Source organism: Neolamprologus brichardi, chromosome 3 (assembly GCF_056152115.1).
Source record: "Neolamprologus brichardi isolate AB-2024 chromosome 3, ASM5615211v1, whole genome shotgun sequence".
In the NCBI taxonomy this organism is placed as follows: domain Eukaryota; kingdom Metazoa; phylum Chordata; class Actinopteri; order Cichliformes; family Cichlidae; genus Neolamprologus; species Neolamprologus brichardi.
The window spans coordinates 30,357,530-30,381,758 of record NC_142106.1 but is presented as its reverse complement, the minus strand read 5'-3'; the positions used below and the strand labels follow the sequence as shown (position 1 = coordinate 30,381,758).

Here is a 24,229-nt window from a genome sequence, read left to right as displayed (position 1 = left end):
ACTTAAACTGAGGATACAGTTGACCAGTAAAAAGAATACTTCTACCTCTACAGTAGCTCTGTTTTGAGCTCCGACAACAAATTTGCTAAATTGTTATTTGTTTTAGGAAAAAAAAGAACAACAAAACAAACAAACTATACATTACAATAAAAATGTATTCAAGGATCATGTGTTGGTAACCGTTCAGAGTTAATTCAGTCATATTGCTGGTAATACACCACAACATCTTCTGATGCTTGTGGGGATAGGTTAATTGGATAATCCAAATTGCCACTAGGTGTGAATGTGTGAGTGAATGTGAGTGCGAATGGTTGTCTGTCCCTGTGTGTTGGCCCTGCGACAGACTGGCGACCTGTCCAGGGTGTACCCCGCCTCTCGCCCTATGACAGCTGGGATAGGCTCCAGCGCCCCCCGCGACCCTGAAAAGGATAAGCGGAAGTGACTGGATGGATGGATCTTCTGATGGGGTGTTATACATGCAATTAAATAGTTTGGAAAGAGGGCAGGACTTTGTAGAACTGGTTTTATGGAAGTATACAATATACATAAGTTTACAGTTTATTTCTTTAGTTTTAAGAAGGATGTAATTAATTCAAAACATTTGTAAATTAAATACTAGAAATGCATACTTTACATTTTCACATGGTAGAGTTACATAAACTTGATCCACAACATGCAGTTTTCAAAACAAACCTTTTTTTATTGCAGCTTTAAAAAAAAAATTTTCACATCACATATTTGGATTTTCTTAACTATTTTTTGACCTTTAGTCAGATGCTCAGGTCTAATCTGTACGTTTATGTCGTAGTAAGACAAATAATTGTTTCAGATTAAATGTGTTAGTACTTAATGTTACTTTGATATGCCGTCAGATAATAAATGTAACTGTGAATGTAAATGTTGTCTTTAGATTTCATCTTAAGCTTTAGCTTCAGTTCAGCCACACAGTGAGTCATTTTCTGTGTTTCGGGTCACAGCCAAATTTAAAACATATTTCCAGCACAAAGTGAGAACATTCACAGATCTATTCTGAGGTTAAGTGAGCTTTTTCACTTTAGTGCTGCATGATAATATTTAATCTAACAGTCAAATATATTTTATATCTTTTTATGAAGTATGGAGGAAGGATGTTAACATATTTCCTGTTGTAAACAATCAAAAGCAAAGACTACACAGATACAAAACTCTAACAAAGGTGAGACTTTGATACTTCATAAGTTAGAAACCCTGTGACTATTTAAACGGCAATAAAAAATGCACCTGTGATTTGCATTATCCAATGGGCATTAAATACATAAATAAAACATGCTGTGAAGCAGACCTTTCTCAGTTTCATACTTGCCTCCTCAGTCTGATGGTCGGCATCACAACATAAAAACGTAAAGAATCTCCAGAATGACTCAAAAATCACATTTTTAGTTTTAAGAAAGATGAGAAGGGTATAGGAAGATCTGTGCATGAAGAACAAATTAGATTACCACTCACCAGAGCCTTCTATATGCAAAATACAGTATAAATGTGAGTTCAAGCTAAAAAAAAAAAAGGAGAGAGAGAATGAGAGAGAGAGAGAGAGAGAGATACATCAGGCTAACAGTTACTTAAAAAGATAAATAAATAAATTGAATTGATATATATATATACATATATATTTTATATATATATATATTTTTTTTTTAGGGGGTGCAACAATACTCGTATCGATATTGAACCGTTCGATACAGTGTTTTTGGTTTGGTACGCATATGTATCGAACAATACAAATTTTTTTATTTATTTTATCAACTTTTCTTCTGACAATGCTGTCTGTGTTGAGAGCTCAGTGGATCTGCGTTCGACTACTCCGCCTAGGCTGCACTATCGAGTGCAGATCCACTGAGCGCAGCGCAAGCTAGCAAGACAGAAGATAAGCTCTTTGCAACATGGCAACTGCCTCAACGCTACCCGAAATTGAACCTCCCCCACCCTCATTCAGATCTAGCATTTGGAACTATCTTGGTTTTCATGTGAAGCATGACCCTGAAGGTAAGCGCGTCATGGACAAAAGTTAAACAGTATGTCGGATGTGCCACGCAATGCTCAATTGGTGGGAACTAGTGCGTTAGCGCAGTTAGCTTGTTAATGTGTTGATGCTGTTGTTTCAGCTACATTAAATTTAAAAACTGTACTTTTGAGTTGAAATATCTATTTATCATTTTAATTAATTACAAATTAAAAAGGCATGAACATTTTTTTATATCGAAAAAATATCGAACCGTGACACCAAAGTATCGAACCGAACCATGAATTTTGTGTATTGTTGCACCCCTAATATATATGTATATGTATATGTATATATACATATACATATATATTAGATTTATATCCATAGATGGCACCATCTATGGATATACAAAACCTGACAGAAGAGGAACATTGCAGCTTAAAATTGTTTCACTTCAAAAATGACGTGAGAGTTTTCAAAGAAGAAAAAGGCAAAAACTGTGACCTGACTTCCTGACTTGAAGGAAAACAACACATTTATATATCATAGAGAAAGAAATGAAACACAACATCTGAAAGAAGCGGATATGTGTTTGCAATGGACAGGAAATGTACTCACGTCAAATAACTGCTGTAGTCAAAGCTACAGGTACTGTTTGAGGTTAGTGTAACAGCGAAAGAAGCACAGAGAGATGAAAATCTGATCTTATCTGGTTTAAGTTCAGCTTCTATTTCTGCATTTATTATTATTCATACAAAACACTTTGTGATCGTCTGCATCACATCAGAGTGAATCAGAGTCAGTGAGGATGGCACACTTTGCTCTGCATGACGGAGTTATTCTGTAAGTACATTTCTGTCGTTGTTTGAATGGCACCAATTTTGATAATTCATTCAGTCAAGTATTAAGACATTCATTTGTTAATTTATTTTAATCTCCCAGTGTGTTCAAATTAATTTTCAGAGGCAAAAACACATTTAATTAGTTCCAGCAGTTTATGAGTGCAGGTGGAGAGGAGTTTGGTTTTACTATTTAGATTATTTATGGATATTTATTATCTTTCATTCATATATCTGTGCGCTTGGAGGTTTGTAAATATTTATTAAAATTATAAATTGTAAATAATGGATCTTTATATGTGAGAAGACAAATGTTTGATAATACTGACGGTTTATGACAAACACTATTTAACAGATAAAATAAAATAAATGTTCTTCACACTTAAAACAACTCTTGGACTTGTGTTCTCCTCATTTCATCTTTAGCTGCTCAGTCAGCTCACATATGTGTAATAAAACTTACTGTCTGTCTGCTATTGGTCAGTTTAGTCTGCATATTACAGGCCTTTTCATAAAAATCTGACAAACATGGTCAGACCTTGTTAAGTTTTAAATTCTGTGTAAAAGGAAGGAAGCAGAGAGAAGATGTTTTAAAACCTCTTTGTTTCCTTCACAGTTCTTTGGTATCTGCTGTGCTGCTGCTTCACTCTCTCTCTTTACAGAAAGTTGTAGAAGTTTTCAGACGTGTCACTGCTGGATGTGAGGATGGGAGCCACTTTGCTCTGTGAGCTGGGCCTATTCTGTGAGTACATCACTGACTTCTATTGTTTGATTCATACTGATCCATAAACATGTTTTAGTAAGAAGAACAGAGCATCAGTCATTTGTACCATTTCAGGTCATGTGATCAGAGGATTTTAGTGCACTGACTCAGATCAGAGTGAAGCTGGTTTAGTTTATCTAAGAAAAGTTTGTTTCTCCATCAGTGATAATTTGATGCATTTTGCATTGTAATATAAAATGTAACCAATCATACTAGACACTGATAAGACTCCAAGCATTTTAAGGAGCTTGGTAAGAAAGCGACTGGAGTTTAAACCCTAATGGCATTTGTCCCTTAAGAAGATCATAAACTCACTATTTATTCTATTTATATGCCTCACCAAATGAGGAACTATGGAATGCCCGGACTGCCAAAATAAATTAATCAAATACACAATTAAATAATATCGTGAGCCCAGTCTCAAACTGGTGCTTATTCAGGAAATGCCCACGTTACCTGGTGATATTCACTGTTTAACGTGGGCAGCTGCAGTTCAATATAACGTAATGTCGTCACAATATTGTGCACAAGTAAATTAGTTTTTTTTTTTTTTAGTTCAGAGCTGCTGGCGCTTGTGTTTCCCTCACAGTGACTGACCTGGGTTACAGATGACAAACACAATTTAAACCGAGAGCGATGGACACCTACAAAACTACAGAGCACTTTATCAGTGGCTGATATCCAGTCACTGGCACACAGCTTTAAAATCTCTGCTGAGTTTTAGCTCTGAGTGGTTAAACACTGCACTTAATTTGCTCAGGTTCTGTCTGTTGGGTCATGTTTACTTCACTGTTTTATTTACAACTGAGCAAATCGGTTTGGCTCAGATTAAAGTTACGTTTCATAGCTGCATAGTTTTACTGAAGTTTAATGTCACACTGGAGCTTGTTATGTTAACCCAGGGTTAACAGTGTCGGTAGTATCAAACTAATAAAATGGTCATACGAATCTAATTTACGGGTCATACTGATATTCTAGGGCCAGGACTGCCAAAATGAAATAAATAAATACACCATGAAATAATTAATTAGCCCTTTAAGACCTACCATTAAACCAAGTCCACCAGAGCTTATCTTTATATTTTTACATGCTGTAGTGCCATTTTTGGGAGCATTTCAAGTTGCTATACATCAATACAACTGTTATAGCCCAAATTGTAGTAATATGTATGCATTAAGTCCATAGAAACTACTTAAATTGCAAAAAAAATAACTTGAAAATCGTTTTTGGTTTTTTTTACATATATTTCTAGTTAGAGAAATTTAAGAGGTTTATTCCTCAAAACTGTAAATACAAAAAAGTTGCACAAAGTAGTTTCCAAAAATAGGAAATATATTTTGAATGTCTTCATAGTTTTCTTTTTGAGACACACCAATTCTTATATACTACTATACTGTAGGAAAAATGAAAATGAATATTATAATGCGAATTTGCAAAGAAAACAGCATGTGCATCAAAATAAAGTATTTACAGCAGTGCAATTTCAGTTCTAAGCATCCCAGAAACTATTCAGAAAAGCATAAAGCCAAATATGACTTACAAACATCAGTGGGGTGGCTGTAGCTCAGGAGGTGGAGCAGGTCACCTACTGATCGGAAGGTTGGTGGTTCGATCCTTGGCTCCTCCAGTCTGCATGTCAAGTATCCTTGGGCAAGATACTAACCCCAAGTTGCTCTCCAATGCATCCATCGGAGTATGAATGTGTGTGAATGTAGTTAAATAGCACTAAGTATAGATAAAGTGCTTGTGAGAATGGGTGTGATTGGGTGAATGTGGCATGTTATATAGAGCGCTTTGAGTGCTCCAAGAGAGTAGAAAAGCGCTATATAAGAATCAGTCCATTTACCAGTATAGGCTTATTAGGCCCTGAAGGTAAAAAAAAAAAAACCCTACATTTTCCGCGAAAATGACGTCACTTCCAGTTTTAGCCAGGTAATGGCAGACATGTGATAGTTCGCGTTGACGTCTATTCCAATGTAGGAAGTGTTATGAACAGTTCATCGGATCGGCAAAGTGTGTTTCTGGAATATTATGTTTTTGTTGCTGCAAGCGCTTTTTATTCAATTTTTGCAAAGCTATATGTGGAAGGAAACTTTGACCTAGAACAAGCTAATGGCATAAGATGTAAGTACAACTCCTCCGGTTTCATATGCAAAAAAAAATATTGTGCTAGCTTACGTGGTTGCAGTTCTACAGGAATTTAAAAATAGTTGCGCAAAACATAGCGGGCACGCTTCGACCGGTTTTAAGGGTTAAATGTGTCAATAAATAATTAATTTAATAAATATTTATAAATTATAACTTTAATTAATGAATGACGCATTTAATTAATTATTGACACATTAAATTAATTATTTAATGGTGTATTTAATTAATTCATTTTGGCAGTCCTGGCATTCCACAGCTATAAAAGGAGATGACGTGAAACAGGGACATCTTTGTGAGGTGCCGAGGCTGCCAGCTCTCGCCCCAGTGTCCTCTAGAGACTCTGATTATGACCCTTCACTTGATATGTGACTAAGGTGTTAGTGGTGATGCGTGCACACTCCCCTACATGTTGCTCCTAGCTTTGCCGCTGCCGGTTTTCTGTTGTGTGTGTTTTGTGTTTGCCCCTGCTAATAAAGCTCAAACCTCCTGTTACCTCCGTAGCCGAGCCGGGCGGTCGGTAACAGCCACATTTGAGCGTCTTTAGTTTGATAATGTCTGAAGTTTCTGTCTTTATTGTAGTGCTCTGTACAATCCTCAGCACTGGACACGCTCAAGGTGACAGAACAGTTTTCAGTTTTTCAATTTTTTAATTTTAATTTATTTGTTAAATATTCATCTTAAAATACTGCATAAATCTTAATTATCATTCACTTGTTTTATATTTATTTATTATTCAATATATGAACAGTGTATAAACATACTGTCACAGATTGTGTTGTGCATAGAAGTGTTTCAGGTTGTTAACTTTGTGGTTGTGTTGGATTCTAGCTGCTGTGCTAACTATTGAACCAAACTGGTCCAGTTTTTTCATTGGAGAGTTTGTTACCTTCAAATGTGACATGAATGAAGGAGAAGACACTGACTGGGAATACAAAACCAACAAGGATGGTCGAGAATTAATCCGCTACATCACAATCAAGGAACACACATTAGAAATTAAATATTCAAGTCACAGTGGTGAATATCAGTGCTGTGGTCGCAGGAAGGGATCATATTATACAAAGATCAGTAATACTGTCTCTATAACTGTATTAGGTAAGTCCTCAATGACCAATAATGTGATGATTCATATTGAAAATCATTTGAATCATAAAATTCTGAGTACATTTAATTAATGTTGTTATTGAAACCTGTTTTTTTCTGATGCATTGGAACTTAAAACTTTAACAAGAACTACTGTATTTTACTGGGTACTTTGCTCAAAGTATACACAGTATTACAAAACTCACAGACTGTCATTTATTATTACTTCATGTGTGTATTTTAATGTATAACAAGAATAACTGGATTAAATTAATTTTAAATAAGGAGAAGAAGAAACATCAAAAGCGTCATCAAATTTAAGGTGATGATGTTTCTGTTGTCTAAACCTGAAACTAGGCAGATCCCTCTGAACCCATCATTGTGTTTCCTTCAACAGTGAACTGCATTAGTTTATATTCAGTGTGACTTCTTCAGGCCTGAGATTGGACAAACATTTATACTGTGTTTATTTAGAGATCTACAACCTGAATTACTGTGGCTCTGTCACCATGTTGAGACAGAAAAACAGGAAACATTTGAAATGTCTTAAACTGCAGATTTTGTTTTGTTGGAATTTGAGTCACCTGAAAAAATCTTTTAAAATTTAGGATTTTTTCTAACCCTTATAATGGATCAGGTGTAAATTGTCTTTCCTTCTTTTTTATAACAGCAAATAAACCCAGGGCCACACTAACAGCAGGAACAACAATCATACCAGTAGGGGGCAGTGTGACACTGACCTGCTCTGTGCAGAGCTCTGATGGATGGAAATATGAGTGGTTCAGACGAACCCAAACAACCTCTGAAGTTCAAATCAGAGATCAACAAAACAGAGATATCAGAGTATCTGAAGGAGGAATCTACAGCTGCAGAGGAACAAGAGGAAACCCAGTTTACTACACTGATATAAGTGATGATGTCACCATTGAGATAACCTGTGAGTTCAGTCATTTAGTTTGAAATATACATTCACTCATGATTATCAAACATACAATGTGAAGTTTTCTGTGTTGATTTCACGTTTCTATTTGTATCTCAACTGTTAATATGTGTAAACAGTTTCCAATAAAGTTGTTGTAAAACAACGACCCAACTGGCCTCAGATATTCAGAGGTGAGATGATCACTCTGACATGTGAGGTGCAGGAAGGAGGTGAAACCACTGAGTGGTGGTATGAATGGAGAAGACCCAGGACACCCACACAGTGGACACACAATAGTGATTGGACAGTTTGCCATCACTTTGTGTCACAAACTTTCACCTGGTATAGTGACGGCAATGCTACTGCGCTGCTCCATCACCTGAGGACAAAACTTATTCATTCTGGCCTGTGATCTCATAAAGCACTGTGATGTGCTAAAATAAAAGAGACACATGACTGGGTTTAATACAAAAAGCAATGATGACCAATCAGATTTGGAGCTTTAGTGAATATATTCAGGGTTGAAGCCACACCAGCTTCATGTCAAAAAGACATCAGGGCAAAGCAGCAGATGGAGGAAAATCGAGGGAAGGAAGTTAAAAGAAAAACATCAACATAATGTTACTGTTGCTATGACTACTATCCTCACCACTACCAGTCACCTACAGCAGGAGGCTAGCGTATTGAGATTGATCCATTTAAACTCACTCCAATGCCCTAAAGAGGGACCACTTTAAGATAAGATAAGATAAGATAAGATAACCTTTATTAGTCCCACACATGGGAAATTTATTTTGTTACAGCAGAAAGTGGAATGTGCAAAGTTACAGTAGGAAAAATTACAAAAAACACTGGAATAGGATAAGAGAATAAGAATAATATACAGTGGTCCCTCGTTTATTGCGGGAGTTACGTTCTAAAAATTACCCGCGATAGGTGAAATCCGCAAAGTAGCAAACTTTATTTTTTAACAATTATTGTAGATGTTATAAGGTTTTAAAACCCTTCTCTACACACTTTATACGCTATTCTTAGACAGGCATGAACATTTTCACACTTTTCTCTCTTGCTTAAACACTCTCACAGTTCAAACCTTCGTAGAAGTCCAGTGTTATAGAAGAATGAAACTGAAGACACCCGCGGTTGCCTTTGACGGTGCAGAACGTTTCATCAACATTGTTGTGCTTGTTGGGGAGAAAACTTACAAAGCTACAGTGCAGCACTTCAGAGTCACACTGCTAGTGATCAAAGATTTATGTAAATTTGACAAGCTGAATGCGTTCTGTACAGGAGAAACTGCACGAGATTGACTGAAAATGGTCTACAGCCAATCAGGACGCAGAACACAATGCACTGTAAAAAAATAAAAATGAAAAAATAAAAATATAAAAGCATGCAAAACTGCACAAAAAATATCTGCGAAACAGAGGGACGCAAAAGGTGACCCGCATTATAGCTGTACCATACACAATTGAATAGAATTAAATACTGAGTGAACTGACAGGGAACAAAGGGAAACACACACAACATATACAGTGGGTAACGAGGGAATACAGGGAGGCACAGATGAACCTATGCCTCCCTGTATTCCCTCGTTACCCACTCCGATTTGGAGGAAGCAAAGCAGAATACGCTGACACAGGACATGGGACTGTCAAAGGAAAACAGGTAATACATGAACATAGAAACAAGGAACACTAGACGTAACACAAGGAACACGAGAGGGACAGTAACAAAACCCAAGGGCTAAAGAATAACAAAGGGAACTAGAAATACAAAATGCAAAACCATGAAAAAACACAAAATAACAGAATCTTAAAGAATCAAAAACCTAAGTCACCAGACCATGACAAATTACTTTTTAAATACAGCAAAGAAAATCTAAAAGTTTCGCATTGTCAATAAAAATTTGTTTACAGTTTACAGTTTATTGTTTATGTTCACCATTTCCATTTAGTTGTTTAAATTATTTAGATTCAGTCATTGACTTTTGTTCTTTTTCTAAACTGAACTGCAGATAAACCAGAGGCCAAACTGAGAGCTGATAACACAGCTGTTCCAGTAGGGGGCAGTGTGACCCTGACCTGCTCTGTGAACCCATCATCATCATCATCTGGATGGAAATACTACTGGTACAGAGATGGAAATTACTCTGAAGCCCTGACCACACAAGATGCAGTTTTCCACTCAAATGGACAAATCAGTGTCTCACAGGAAGGACTCTACAGGTGCAGAGGAGGAAGAGGAAACCCAGTTTACTACACAGAGTACAGCCAAGAAGTTCAGATTAACAAAACCTGTGAGTTTGTTAGGACATTTTAAGAGACTGGGCTCGTGTCGATGTGTTCACTGTGGGGAGTCAAGTCATTTAAACACAGCAGGAGTGGATTCAGAATCTAGTCAAGGAAAACAGATGAACTGGATCTTTTATAAAGTTATGTTATGAAATATTAAACATAAAAAAGTTGATTAATAATTAATTTTTGTTTGTTGTCACAGTTACTGTGTCAGGAGCTGACAGCTCTTCGTCTCCTGTGTGGTTGATTGTTGGACTGGTTTGTGGAGTCTCTCTCATTATTATTCTCCTGCTCTTGTTGTATTGCTGCAGACAGTCCAAGTGTAAGAGCCTCTTCTTTTCATGCTGTATTAGAGAGTTTATTTACTACATACACTTTAATTATTCACACATATACAATACACATACATACATGTATTCTGATCGAACAATTCACATCACAAACATGCGTAATAACATTTGTCTCTTTCACAGGTTCCTGCTTCACTAGGTTGGTAAAATACTTTTTATTATTATTTTAAACAAACATCAGTTACTTTTGAGTTTATTGTGTTTATTTCATGTTTTAGGTCGATCCAGTCTGAGAGTCACAGTCCGGGCTCCTCCACAAATCATGGAGTCAACCAGAATGAAACTCATGTGTACGACTCTGTTCATCCTGGTCAGCACTTAAACCGATCTTATACACATCGAGGGCCGTTCAGAGTTTAGTGTAAGTTTGTCTGCTTCATATACAGAATGATATTGTTATTGTACAGTATGTCCATCTATATGTCCCCAAAATAAATAGTTTCCTCTATGCTTTTACTCTCTCTCAGAGAATCTGCTGCCATGCAGGCTGATTTATTCTTCACATTATTAAATGTCTTCAGCTCATAATATCTTTACATGTTGGAAATCACTTTGTCTTTTTGTGCTTGTCTTACAGGTCAGTGAGGAGAGCTGTAGCAGCAAAGCCAAGAAGAAGCTTTTTATGAAGCCACTCTTGCTCCTCTGCTCCCCAAATATCAGACATGCTCAGCTTTATGTACAGTTACAATATTAAATCATAATATCTTACACTTACTTATACCAAAAAGTAAATGGAGGTATATTCAGATTTGAGTTCTATGCGTTATAGTCAGGTATTTCTTATATTCATTCTTAAAACTTTTGTTAAAGACTTTTTCAAGAGCAGTGAGAAGAAAGTTTGAAACGTGATCTTTAGTATCTGATAGGACAACTCACATTAGGACTTACTGATGTGGCTAACAACAAATATCTTTATTGTTGATACAAATGATATGATTGGTACTGTATGAATTTAAATGCAATAAATATGTTTCATGTATTTTTTTTTCTGTTTGTTTTTTTCCCTAATTTATATTTTTATTATAAAGTGTATAGTGTATAGTTAGAAGGTAGAGAGTAAAGTCTTTTTACATTTGAATGTTTTATGTTGATTTTGGTTCAGCGTATAAGATTATTCCCAAACTAACAACACAACAAGAGGTTAACAGCAGCTTCCGCTACAGGAGACTGTAATGTTAAATTTAGTCTATAACATTTTCTGTTGTCCAAATGTTAATTCAAAATGACCCCACGAACCATAGTAATAGGTTTGTACTTCATGTAATACTTTATTTTAAAATCATTACATCTTCATTTATAACATCAGACATTACTTAAGCATATAACATACATATTTTTAATAAATAATAATCTGGTTACCTGTGTTTATAAATTACACACTAAAGTGTAGTAATGGAGGAGAAAAGCTTTATGAGAGATTAAGTAAATATTTGCTTATACATCACTAATGCTCACTAGTATTTATGTTAAAGTGTTACTGAAGTCACAGATGTAGCCAAATCTGGGAAGCTGTTTTATTTAGTGCTGAGCTGCACATGCACAGAGCCTGCTGCAGGCTGTCTGTTGAATTCACAACGGCACCAGAGCGCCCTCTACTGACACAATAAGACCTCAACATTGCCAATATATTTAACCTGCCACACAGAGCAGAGCTGCCAGCATTTCTTTCCTCAGAAGAACAGGGGGGTGGCTGTAGCTCAGGAGGAAGAGCAGGTCATCTACTGATCAGTTCGATCCCTGGCTCCCCCAGTCTGCATGCCAAGTATCCTTGGGCAAGATACTAACCCCTAAGTTGCCGCTGGTGGGCTCATGGTAAATAAAGTTAAGTGTCAGTGTGGATATACAGATATAGTTCCTTGTCCCATATTTCCCATGTCACACTCTGAACAGCTTCCAAGTACAATCACAGGACTGTGTTTACAGCTGGTGGCCAATAGAGGGAGACATTGATTCATTTAGAATTTATTGTATCTGCCATGGTCTCCCAGTCCACCTGGTCAATCAACACGTTGTTTCTCCTTACAAGTATAATGAACTCAATACTTTTTTTTTTTTTTTTTTTTTCTTTTTTTTTTTGCCTGTCCCGTTTGGCTCTTTTGCCATCAGAATTATTGTCTAAAGGCGAAGAAAGATGCCCAACGGATTTTCTTTACCAAATTGACCATCCCAGCTTTGCCGTAATGGTCCATTTGATTCACCTTTTATTCTTTATTTTATTTTCACTTGCTGAATACGGGACAGACTTGACTGGGGGAAAGAAAAGGGAGAAAGAAAGAGGGAAAGAAAAACAGTTGAGAAGAGGGACGGGGGAGAAGGGCAAAAAACAAAAACCAACAGAATAAGCAGAAAAAAAAATACATATATCGATCACCTGGATCACCTGTTGAGAAAGAAAAAAGAAAACAAGCAGAAGAAAACGAGAGTAATACAATAAACAACATCACAATGATATATGGGAATATGACAGTAAATACTAAATATTAATCATTATCGTGCAGCACGTAAGATCGACAGCGCAGTGTGCATTGAGGTAGGAGCCAAAAAGGGTGTAGTTTGTGTGTGTGATCACCCGTGTGTACACCTGTGAGCATGGACGCGCTTGTTTTTCTTAAAAGGTTCCCTCATGTAATGATCTGCTAGAGGGTGTGGGGGGCCACTGCCCCGTCCTCCAGGGCATGAAGCAGGCATGGAGGAGATCAAAACTCCAGACATCCAGAGGCCCTCAGAACACAAGAGACCAAGGAAGACCAACAGAGGGGCAGCCGTGCCACTGTCCCAGAAAGAGCCGAGGAGAGTCCCAGATGAGGGGTCACCCAGCAGTCACGGAGCAGAAGCCAGGGGGGGCTGCAGTGACGTGCCCGTGAGCTCCGCCGGCAGCCAGCTGTGCCTGAGTGACCGAGCCCCAGGCCGAGAGGCCGGGGACACCCCACCTCCGAAGTGGCCCAAGCGAGCCCCAGGCTCCAGGCCCCGATAAGCAGCCGCCAAGGAGTAGCCGTATCTGCCATGGTCTCCCAGTCCACCTGGTCAATCAACACGTTGTTTCTCCTTACAAGTATAATGAACTCAATACTTTACTTTGTGTTTCTCTCCTGTACGCACTGCTGCAATTCCACCAAAGAGGCAACCTGGCTGTCTTAAAGGTGATGAAAATTCATTCAGAACTAGTGACAATGATCATGTACCTTAATTATTAAAAAGTATTGGTACTAATATCAGTATCAGCGATACAGGCCCTGTATTTACTTGGTATCAGTTTGATACCAAATCTTGTATTATTGAACATGACTAACAAATAGTAATGCTAAATTCATTATACCAGGGGTAGGCAACTCCAGGCCTCGAGTGCCGGTGTTTTAGATGTCCTTGATCCAACACAGCTGATTTAAATGGCTAAATTACCTCCTCAACCGCTGTGTCCCATTTCAGGGTCTGCACGCTTGAAGTACGCATTTTAAGTGCAGTTACGTCACCGCCACGCGACGACGGCTGTCCCAATTCGAAGTGTACTTCAAATGCATACTCCAAATTCCCCAAATATCAAGCGTGGTCCGGTGCACGCTTCGTGGTCCCATATATCCCACAATTCATAGCGCGGCAGTGGGTGTGGATAATTTTGCCGCAAAATACAGCAGAAGGGAGCGGCCGAAAAGTGAACTGTCAAAAGTAAGTACTGAATATGACGTCACTTATTCATGTGCGAATGTTTAATAACGAAGAACATTAAAACATTGCTGTTGGCCACATGTCGGCAAAGTTATGTGACACTAGTGATGTTTGTACTTTCAGCGTTAACTTGGTTTTAAAGCCTCTACTTCTAAATATACATATAGTCGACCTTAATCTTACAGAGAATCTGATGATTTTATGGATAATTAAAGTCAGTCATATATCCACAAACACAACAAGCTGAAAGTCAGTAATATAGATTATATGTGTATTATATATATATATATATATATATATATATATATATATATATATATATATATCATAAAAATCTGACAATACTATAATATTGGCCATATTATATTTACATTACCATAGTGAGATGACTTTAGTCTCATGAACAACATTAACTAATTATTATTTACTAGCTAATCTTAAATGACTGTTCAGTACAGAAATGAAGCCCAACAATCATGTTTTACAGTCCTGTGGTCTCAGCCTTAGATACTCAACTAATCAAAGTGATGTCATGACAAAAATGATTGACCAACAAAACAATTTTCTCCTTCATTTCTGTCAAACAAAGCTGTATGTAACGTGTCTCGCGGTTAGTATCATGGTTGCTAGGCAACCTGAACAGCGCAACGAAGCATATACCGTCCCATTTCACAAGCCTCTCACTTCCGCACTTCTCGTACTTATAGTACGCACCGTACGTAGTACGCGTAGTGCGCGTGCTTCAAGCGTGCAGACCCTGAAATGGGACACAGCCAACATGTCTTGAAGTTCTCCAGAGGCCTGGTAATGAACTCATTAAACTCAAATCATTTGATTCAGGTGTGTTGACCCAGGGTGAGATCTAAAACCTGCAGGATACCGGCACTCGAGGCCTGGAGTTGCCTACCCCTGCATTATACTGTTATTATTTCAGCACCATGGACAGCACACAAGGTTTTCACTGCATGAGCTGTGCTCTCTAACACGTGACTGTTTGTAGGATTGGACAAATTTAGCACACATATCAACAACAACCCCAATCACAGGACCCAGTACAATACTTCAGTCAGCGGGGCATGATTGTGGATGCCGAGTAGGTGCATCCGCCTTCCCTGCACGGCACTGCAAGCCACGCCCGGCCAAAACCCCCATAGTCCTGGGAAGGCCACATGTGAGATGAGCAGAGCTACATGGCTGCAGCACTGTCCTTCAGTACAGCAAAGCGATATGGTCGGAGCAGCAGGAGAATCTCACTCACTGGGTTAACTGCCAGTCAGCCACAGAGAGGACCCACTAACCACATGAACCCACAAGACTGTGGGCAAGATGCCAGAGGTGTTCTGACTTTCATGCATGTTTCTCACACAGCATGCTGGTGCTCTTGGCTTCTTGGTCTTATGGGATGCAGATGCTCTCTAAGCACAATTTACCACACTGCTGGGTGTTATATACACTAGTGTATTCAGCTTTGCTGTAATGTTTTGATTCTGAGTCTCACCATGGTGCACTTTGCTGGTGTTTCAGGGGTTTTAATTGTTATTATGAAGATTAAAGGCACAACTTTACAAATCTTCATACACACACACACACACACACACAAAGAAGAAAGAGTGGAGTGATGATGTTTCAGAATAATAGTAATTGACAAATGGCTCAACTACATATGACATGTCTAGTGGTTCAGGTCACCCTTTAATATCCCCCACCCCCCTCCGAACAGACTGTGCTGACTTCATGTGTGTAAAAGACTGTTCTTGGTTTATTTTTATCTGCTGAAAATCAGACACCACAAAATTTCTGTCTGGGCCTCCAAGATAAAAGGAAATGCAGCCTGTGGTTTCAGCCTGAAGTCTAACGTTCATCTTTCAACACAGCACAGTGGAAATGTGCAGGTATGACAATGTGTGTAAACAGGTTAAAAGTAGCTTTATTGTGGTGATGACACATGCTGGACTAAAGAATAAATAAAGCATGTGGGCATCAAGAGAAACAGTGAAAAGCTTGTTTCTCACGCTCACGTTTTTAAGAGTCTCTGCACGGACATACAGACATGTTTTTCTTCTTACTGCAACTTCCAAACAGGCCAGTTCCTCACAGTATAACACAAAACTCCAAAATATAATCACTGCTTTGTAACCAACAGAGGAGCCAGTAAATCATCTATACCTACTGATACTATTGTGTTTGTTTGGCTGGTGTTACAGAAATGGTTCCTACACCTGTGATGATGACGTCAGTGTTTGACTCCAAACTGTCTGCTGTGGGGCTGTGCTATTTGACCAAAATCTCATATCCTGATATTAGACATTTATCATCCTGACGACGATATAAATCACAAAAATTTAACATTTTCTGTAAATTCTATGAATCTCAGGCAACTCAACTTGCATGAAGTGTTTCCAGCTAGGCGTCCTTTACCTGGAATGAGTGTTTTAACCGATACATTAAACTATACATTTTTAGACATAAGTTGTAACGGCCAAGGTTTATTTTTTAGCACCTGACGGATCTTTTTTGCTTCTCATCCGTAAACTCTCTGCATACTTTTTCCACGTGAATCAGTTTATTTTGAAAAGTCTTGAGCTTTATTGTCAAAGGTTCACGTGGAAAACAAATTGGCGGAGAGCGGAGCCACACAATGGTTTTAACATCATTTTTGGTAACGACAACACTTAAAAACAGGCGCTTGTCCGTCCGTAGTGTGGTTATATTAAATATAAGAGAAAGAGAGAACTTTAAGAAATGAATAAAGCCACTATAGTGGCCATTAAAACGATGAAAAAAATATTGCGTAATAGGAAACGATAGATGTTTTTATATCGTCATCCGATACATATCGTTATATTGAACAGCCGTATCCTGCTGGAATCTGCAGTATCACAGAGTCCCCAAGTTTTTAGGCTTTTTTAGACGTCATATCTTGAAGCATTATAAACTCTTAAAATATTGATAGGTACTGAAACACTGCACTTACTTCAATGTATAAGCTACAAATAAGCTAAAAACAGGACGTTATGTCTTAATGTATTTTACCTTTCCCACAGAAAAGTGGAGGGATGGAGAAACACACCTGCTGTTAAACAATATAAAACACTTGGATATCAACATGTTTGTGAGTGTGTATAGATGATACTGCAACAGACCTTAATCATAACCTTTGTAAGAAAGTGTTCGACAGAATGAAGGATGGAGTTTGGCACTAGTCAGTGACAAAATACTTGTGAGGCCCTGAAACGAGACCCAGGTTGTGGTTAAGCAAAGAGGCTGATCGATTGTCTGAAGCAGTTATAAGAGCACAAAGCTATTGACCTGACCTCATTCCACAGTCTATACCCAGGGGAAGCCACACCAAGTCTGTATGTTTTAATGAATGCTGCGCCTTTAAGACCAATTGTCTGTATGATCCAATTGGTCACCTATAACATCTAAAAGTTATAGCTGGCTTTAATCCTCAACCCGTTGATAGGCAGTCTTAACACCACATCCAGAACACCTTGGATTTTGTTGAGAGGGTACGAGATGTTATTATGAAGGTATAACACAATGGACTTGTATTTCAGTCACTGGAGCAGTGGAGATAGTTTGTAAGATATTACAAAATGACCCCAACCTCAGCAACAGCACCACTCTCAGAACCGACCAAGTGTGTGCTTTACCTGTGATTGATACTATAGACTGTATATTGACAATGACCATTGTCATTGTCCATTGTCACCATTGACCATTGTCACATGTGTTTTGGTTGAGTGAAACCTGAGGTACACTGTAGGCTCATATAGAGGAGACTAACAGAGTAGCCAGAGTAGCTGGAGAGAACCCAGACAGGTAGAGGGAGAACATGCAATCTCCACACAAAAAGCCCAGCTGGTGGACTCAAACCCACAAACCTCTTTCTGTGAGGTAACAGTATGAACCCCTGTACCGCTGTGCCACTCATTTGTCTTATTGTTTAATATCTGTGTAGGTTCTCAGTCATCCAGGTGATGGTAGTCTAAGGAGTCTGGAAAGAAAGTCACTAAACTTCCTTAAGTTTCCTGAAGACGTCTTACATCTCATCTAAGAGGCTTCTTCACTTCTAAAAGCAAATGGTGGAGAGTCCCGAGTGTTTAACCTTAGTGGGAGATTGTCCCTTAAGACGGTTATACACCCATTTTTAATCATGTGTGTCATCCCATGAGCCAAGGTGTGAAAAAAGATGTGCGTCATTATGGACCTAAACGTTTTTGGACGAAATCACTGTATGTTTGTCTGCTCAGACTTTCCGCGTGGAAAATCCGAGCTGAGGGGGCATTCAATGAAAAAACATCCGACATCTGGGAACTCAGAATTAATTTTTTTTTACTTATTCAGAGATTACCACTGGAGATTTTGGGTGAGATCAGGGTGAGAGCTTGCCTCACCCTATCATGTGACATATTATGGTCACCTGAGGAAAGAAGGTAGGTGACTGACAGCTGATGCCATAATCCACCACTTCTGGTCAATGATCGTCATTCACAGTGGACATAGATGGCCTCTTTCACTCCTCTTTCTAACCATCAGTCTTGTCACTTCAAAATGTGAACACTGGTACCTTCAAATGAGCGATATTTCATATGATGTTGAAAGCAGATAAAACCAAATTAAATATTTTAAGATCATTGTCTGTGCATAATCCTGGAGAGTGAGTGTGGTGGCCAGAAACTGAGAACAATACATTTTGGGAAGACAGCATTCATGTAAATAAATGTCTGTGGGTGTTCAGAAACATTGGCTGATAAGACGACTCAAGATAAAATATTCCAACATTATGGTGATCCAAAGGACACTGCACAAATAAGATGAAGTTCTCTGAGAATAAAACATAATTATGAGCTGGTAAAATATGTCACCTGACCTGAAACAACAAGAGGTAAGAAGAAAACACAAGAAGCAAGCCTGCATGTTTGCAGTGGACAGGAAATGTGAACACGTCACACAACTGCTGTGGTCAAAGCTACAGGAGCTGTTTGAGGTTTCTACAAAAGGAAAGGAAGCACAGAGAGGCCACAGTCAGAAGAAACACTCTGGTCTTATCTGTATTAAATCCACCTTCTCTTTTTTTTATTATTGATGTAAAGTCAAAGTGTTTGAGATCAGCTGAGGATCAGAGTGCAGCAGGGCTGGATGTAAGGATGGGGCACTCTTTGCTCTGCATGACGGGGTTATTGTGTAAGTACATTGTGACATTGTTTGAATGGCACTGATTAATGAAAGTGTTTCTCATGTGTGAGAATTAGAGTGTATCACTGGTTTGAAGTGTTTATCTGAGAGTTTGAACAAAGCATATTTGTGATGTTTATGATAGTTACAGACAAATGTTGGCTGGTTCCTTCAGTTTAGTCTGGCATATTGTGTTGGATACATCGCTGCTTGTTGCACTTGACTCATTGCCATTGTGTACAAGTTCATATATTAATAGTATTTTATGCTACTAATAATTTGAAAACAGTTTTTTTGTTTCAAACGTGTTACTAAATTATAGTTTACGTGCACAGAAACCTTTTGATCAGCAGTAACTGTGTCATGTAAAAAAAATATCTTAAAAAATACTTTAGTTCATCTTGGGTTTGATTTTCTGTCAGTTTGATCCTGATGATGTTTAATCTTTACTTCAGTGCTCGGTACTCTCTTCTACGTTAATGCTGAAGGTGAGAAATGTTTCTTTTCCTTTTCTTCACATTTAGAAAATATGTATAATTTTGCTCTGATATTTCATATTTCATGCACCATTTCTCTGTTTGTGCATCATTTTATTTAAGATATAAAATCAGTTTATTAACAGTGAAGTCAGTTAAATCCTGCAGCTCTGTGCAGTCACTCTGTGGTTTTGCTTTAATTTGTTTAATGAAAACACATCTTATTGTTTTCAAGTCCAAATGTCACCAGGATGCAGTAAACCTTTTGACTCTTAACAGCAGCAATAAAAATCAGGACAGCTTCAAAATAACTTGATGCTTCCATCAATCTCTAACTTGATGTGTTTATGTGAACAGTTCCCAATAAGCCCACCATGATCCTGGAACCATCCTGGCCTCAGATATACAGCAATGAGACAGTCACTGTCAGATGTGAAGGAAGTCAGTCGCTGGTTGTTTGGAGAGAACACAAGTTAATCACACCGTCAACACCTGAATACAGAATCAGCAGAGCTACTGAGTCTGACAGTGGAGGATACAGCTGCTGCACCCTGAGTCTTTCAGTGTGCAGTGACATCATCACACTGACTGTATCATGTAAGTTGGACACATTTCATTCAGTAATATTGTTCTCTGTTTTAGTTTAGTAACAAAATCAGTGAGAAACCATTTTAAACGTGGTGATCAAAATACACAGCAATCACCACAGTGAAAAATCTGGAATAAAAAAACAACAACTTTATAACATAAACTACAAGTCAAAAGTTTGGACACACCTTCTCATTTCATGTTTTTTCTTTATTTTTACTACTTTCTACATTGTAGATTCAAACTGAAGACATCAAATATATGAAGCCAGATATATGCAATTATGTAGCAAAGAAAAAATAAGTCTAAAAAAGTTTGATATTTTAGATTCCTGAAAGAAGCCTTTGCTTATTGACAGTGCTGCAAACCCTCTCTCAGTGAGCTTCATGATGTATCACCTGAAATTAGTGATGTTACGTCTGACACTGAAGCCCCGAGGTCTTTGTGGAGTAAAGTGGGCGTGTCCAATCACCCTTTAGGGGGCGATCGTGGCTCAAGAGTTGGGAGTTCGCCTTGTAATCGGAAGGTTGCTGGTTTGAGCCCCGGCTCGGTTAGTCCCGATCGTTGTGTCCTTGGGCAAGGCACTTCACCCGTTGCCTACTGGTGGTGGTCACAGGGCCCGGTGGCGCCAGCCTCGCCTCTGTCAGTGCGCCTCAGGGTGGCTGTGGCTACAATGTAGCTTGCCATCACCAGTGTGTGTGAATGGGTGGATGACTGAATGTGTAAAGCGCTTTGGGGTCCTTAGGGACTAGAAAAGCGCTATACAAATACAGGCCATTTACCATTTACCAGTTTTTGCTGTAAAAAGAAGTTTTGTTCCCACGCACAACGGATGCTAATGTTTTTGTCACTTTTTATGGAATCAAACTCAAAGTAAGGTCAGTACTTCCACACTTTACACGCTGCATGCTCATACTCTCTCCCGCACTCGATATATTATCCATTGTTGATCTGCATACAGCTGTTGTCACGAACGTCGCACTCGCTTCGTCATTGTCACGAGACATTCTCGCAAAAAAATCACAGTTTTAGTAACGCAGCATGGTTACGGGAAAGTAACAGTAATCTAATTACCTTTTTGCAATAGTAATCCCTTACTTTACTCGTTACTTTAAAAAAGTAATGGGATTACAGTAACGCGTTACGTGTTACTGCCCATCTCTTTTTGGGAGTGAGAACATGTTGCAGCCAGAAAACACCTGCAAGGATAGAACAACCACACTTTATAATAAAGGTAATGTGCAAACTGTTGTTTGTTTGATTTGTTTTTAATCAGACTTTAGCGAACAGTCAGTGTGCTTTGCTCAGAGAAAAGCTCAACACTGCCCCTAGCGTCCTGGAGCACTTCCGTTGTGTTTTGGAGTTTGAATGTGTTTTGCAGTTTTTACCTGCTTTTTGTCATTTTGTGTTGTGCAGAAATCAGGTTGGTTCACAGCTGACTGTTGGAATTTATTTTATGGCAAGAACCAATTAGCTAAGCAAAGAGAAAAAAACAGTCCATCATTACTTTAAGAGCTGAAAGTCGGTCAGTCCAGAAAACTGCTAAAACTTTGAATGTGTCACAAGTGCAGTCACAAAAACCATCAAATGCTACAATAAAACTGGCTCACACGAAGACCACCCCAGGAAAGGAAGACCAAGAGTCACCTCTGCTGCTGAGGATAAATTAATCCAAGTCACCAGCCTCAGAAATTACAGGTTAACAGCACTTCAGATTAGAGCCTAGATAAATGCCACACGGAGTTTCAGTAGCAGACACATCTCTACATCAACTGTTCAGAGGAGCCTGTGTGAATCAGGCCTTTATGGTCAAACAGTTGCTAAGAAACCACGACTAAGGAAAAGAATCAAGCAGAAGAGCTTAGACAAATATGGCTTATATTTTCTTTCCTTGTTTTTCATAACAGCAAATAAACCCAGGGCCACACTGACAGCAGGAACAACAATCATACCAGTAGGGGGCAGTGTGACACTGACCTGCTCTGTGCAGAGCTCTGATGGATGGAAATATGAGTGGTTCAGACGAACCCAAACAACCTTTGAAGTTCAAATCAGAGATCAACAAAACAGAGATATCAGAGTATCTCAAGGAGGAATCTACCGCTGCAGAGGAACAAGAGGAAACCCAGTTTACTACACTGATACAAGTGATGATGTCACCATTGAGATAACCTGTGAGTTCAGTCATTTAGTTTGAAATATACATTCACTCATGATTATCAAACATACAGTGTGAAGTTTTCTGTGTTGATTTTATGTTTCTGTTTGTATCTCAACTGTTAATATGTGTAAACAGTTTCCAGTAAAGTTGTTGTAAAACAACGACCCAACTGGCCTCAGATATTCAGAGGTGAGACGATCACTCTGACATGTGAGGTGCAGGAAGGAGGTGAAACCACTGAGTGGGAGTATGAATGGAGAGGACCCAGGACAGCCACACAGTGGACACACAATAATGATGTGACATTCAGAGTTTCTGAGTCCAGCAGTGGAGACTACATGTGTAAGAGTCGACGCAGAGATGACTCATATTCTTCAACAGAGTGGAGTGAAGCCTTCACATTGTCAGCATCAAGTAAGTCATGTTTGTTGTGTGATCTCCATTTGACAAATGTCATCATGGTCAGCACAGGATGAATTCAATGGTCTACAAAGCATGTTACATTGTTAGTCAGACAAAGAGCTGCAGCTGATAGTAGCCTCATTGTAGACAGTTTGTCACCACTTTGTGTCATGAACTTTCAGCTGGTATAGAGACGCCAATGCTGACCTGCTGCTCCATCACCTGAGGACAATAATGACAGAAATAAACACTATAAAAAATATTGTGTTCTTCAAACTTCCTCAAGAAACAACAACAAATCTATAATTTTTATAAAAAAATAATTTGTACGGTGGCCCTGAGAGGCCAAAAGCGCTGCAAAAAGAAAAACACTTGCAAAAAGAAAAAGCGCTGCAAAAAGAAAAACACTTGCAAAAAGAAAAAGCGCTGCAAAAAGAAAAACACTTGCAAAAAGAAAAAGCGCTGCAAAAAGAAAAACACTTGCAAAAAGAAAAAGCGCTGCAAAAAGAAAAACACTTGCAAAAAGAAAAAGCGCTGCAAAAAGAAAAACACTTGCAAAAAGAAAAACACTTGCAAAAAGAAAAACACTTGCAAAAAGAAAAAGCGCTGCAAAAAGAAAAACACTTGCAAAAAGAAAAAGCGCTGCAAAAAGAAAAACACTTGCAAAAAGAAAAAGCGCTGCAAAAAGAAAAACACTTGCAAAAAGAAAAAGCGCTGCAAAAAGAAAAACACTTGCAAAAAGAAAAAGCGCTGCAAAAAGAAAAACACTTGCAAAAACAAAAAGCGCTGCAAAAAGAAAAACACTTGCAAAAAGAAAAGCGCTGCAAAAGCACACACAACACAACGGAAATAGGAAAAAACACAACGGAAATGTTTCTGGGGAGACAATAACCGGACGGACCAGTTGACCAAAACATGCTAACAAGTGCACTGGGACTGGGAGACACTTCAACGAAGTGGAAGCAGAGCGGCCAAAGAGTAAACTTCCAAAAGTAAGTTCTGAATATTATGTCACTTATTTATGTGCAAATGTTTAATAACGAGGAGCATTAAAACATTACTGTTGGCCACATGCCGGCAAAGTTATGTGACATTAGCGATGTTTGTACTTTCAGCGTTTACTTTGTTTTAAAGTCTTTACTTTATACGCCGTTAGATAGTCGACCTTAATCTTACAGAGAATCTGATGATTTTGTGGATAATTAAAATCAGTCATATATCCACAAACACAACAGGCTGAAAGTCAGTGATGCTGCTCGGTTTGCAGTCCTGAATATCACGGCACAAGCAGGATTCACTGCACTGTTAATGTTAATTATGTCATATTGCTGCCTCTGTTCGGTGGTGTTGAGCCAAACGGACTTTAACGTGTGTT

General features: G+C 38.5%; 1 protein-coding gene across 1 annotated transcript in view; it reads left to right on the top strand.

Annotated features, from left to right (window-relative positions):
- Window positions 1-2,784: 2,784 nt before the first annotated feature.
- LOC148104185 (Fc receptor-like protein 5) overlaps window positions 2,785-24,229 on the top strand; it is a 36,667-nt gene continuing 15,222 nt past the window's right edge. The window contains exons 1-9 of the mRNA XM_087838290.1: window positions 2,785-2,824; window positions 3,483-3,562; window positions 6,311-6,346; window positions 6,560-6,826; window positions 7,485-7,751; window positions 7,874-8,032; window positions 20,061-20,300; window positions 22,199-22,465; window positions 22,588-22,866. Of these exons, the coding sequence (XP_087694416.1) occupies window positions 3,526-3,562; window positions 6,311-6,346; window positions 6,560-6,826; window positions 7,485-7,751; window positions 7,874-8,032; window positions 20,061-20,300; window positions 22,199-22,465; window positions 22,588-22,866 (1,552 nt within the window). The 5' untranslated portion in view covers window positions 2,785-2,824; window positions 3,483-3,525. The remainder of the gene's footprint in view (window positions 2,825-3,482; window positions 3,563-6,310; window positions 6,347-6,559; window positions 6,827-7,484; window positions 7,752-7,873; window positions 8,033-20,060; window positions 20,301-22,198; window positions 22,466-22,587; window positions 22,867-24,229) is intronic.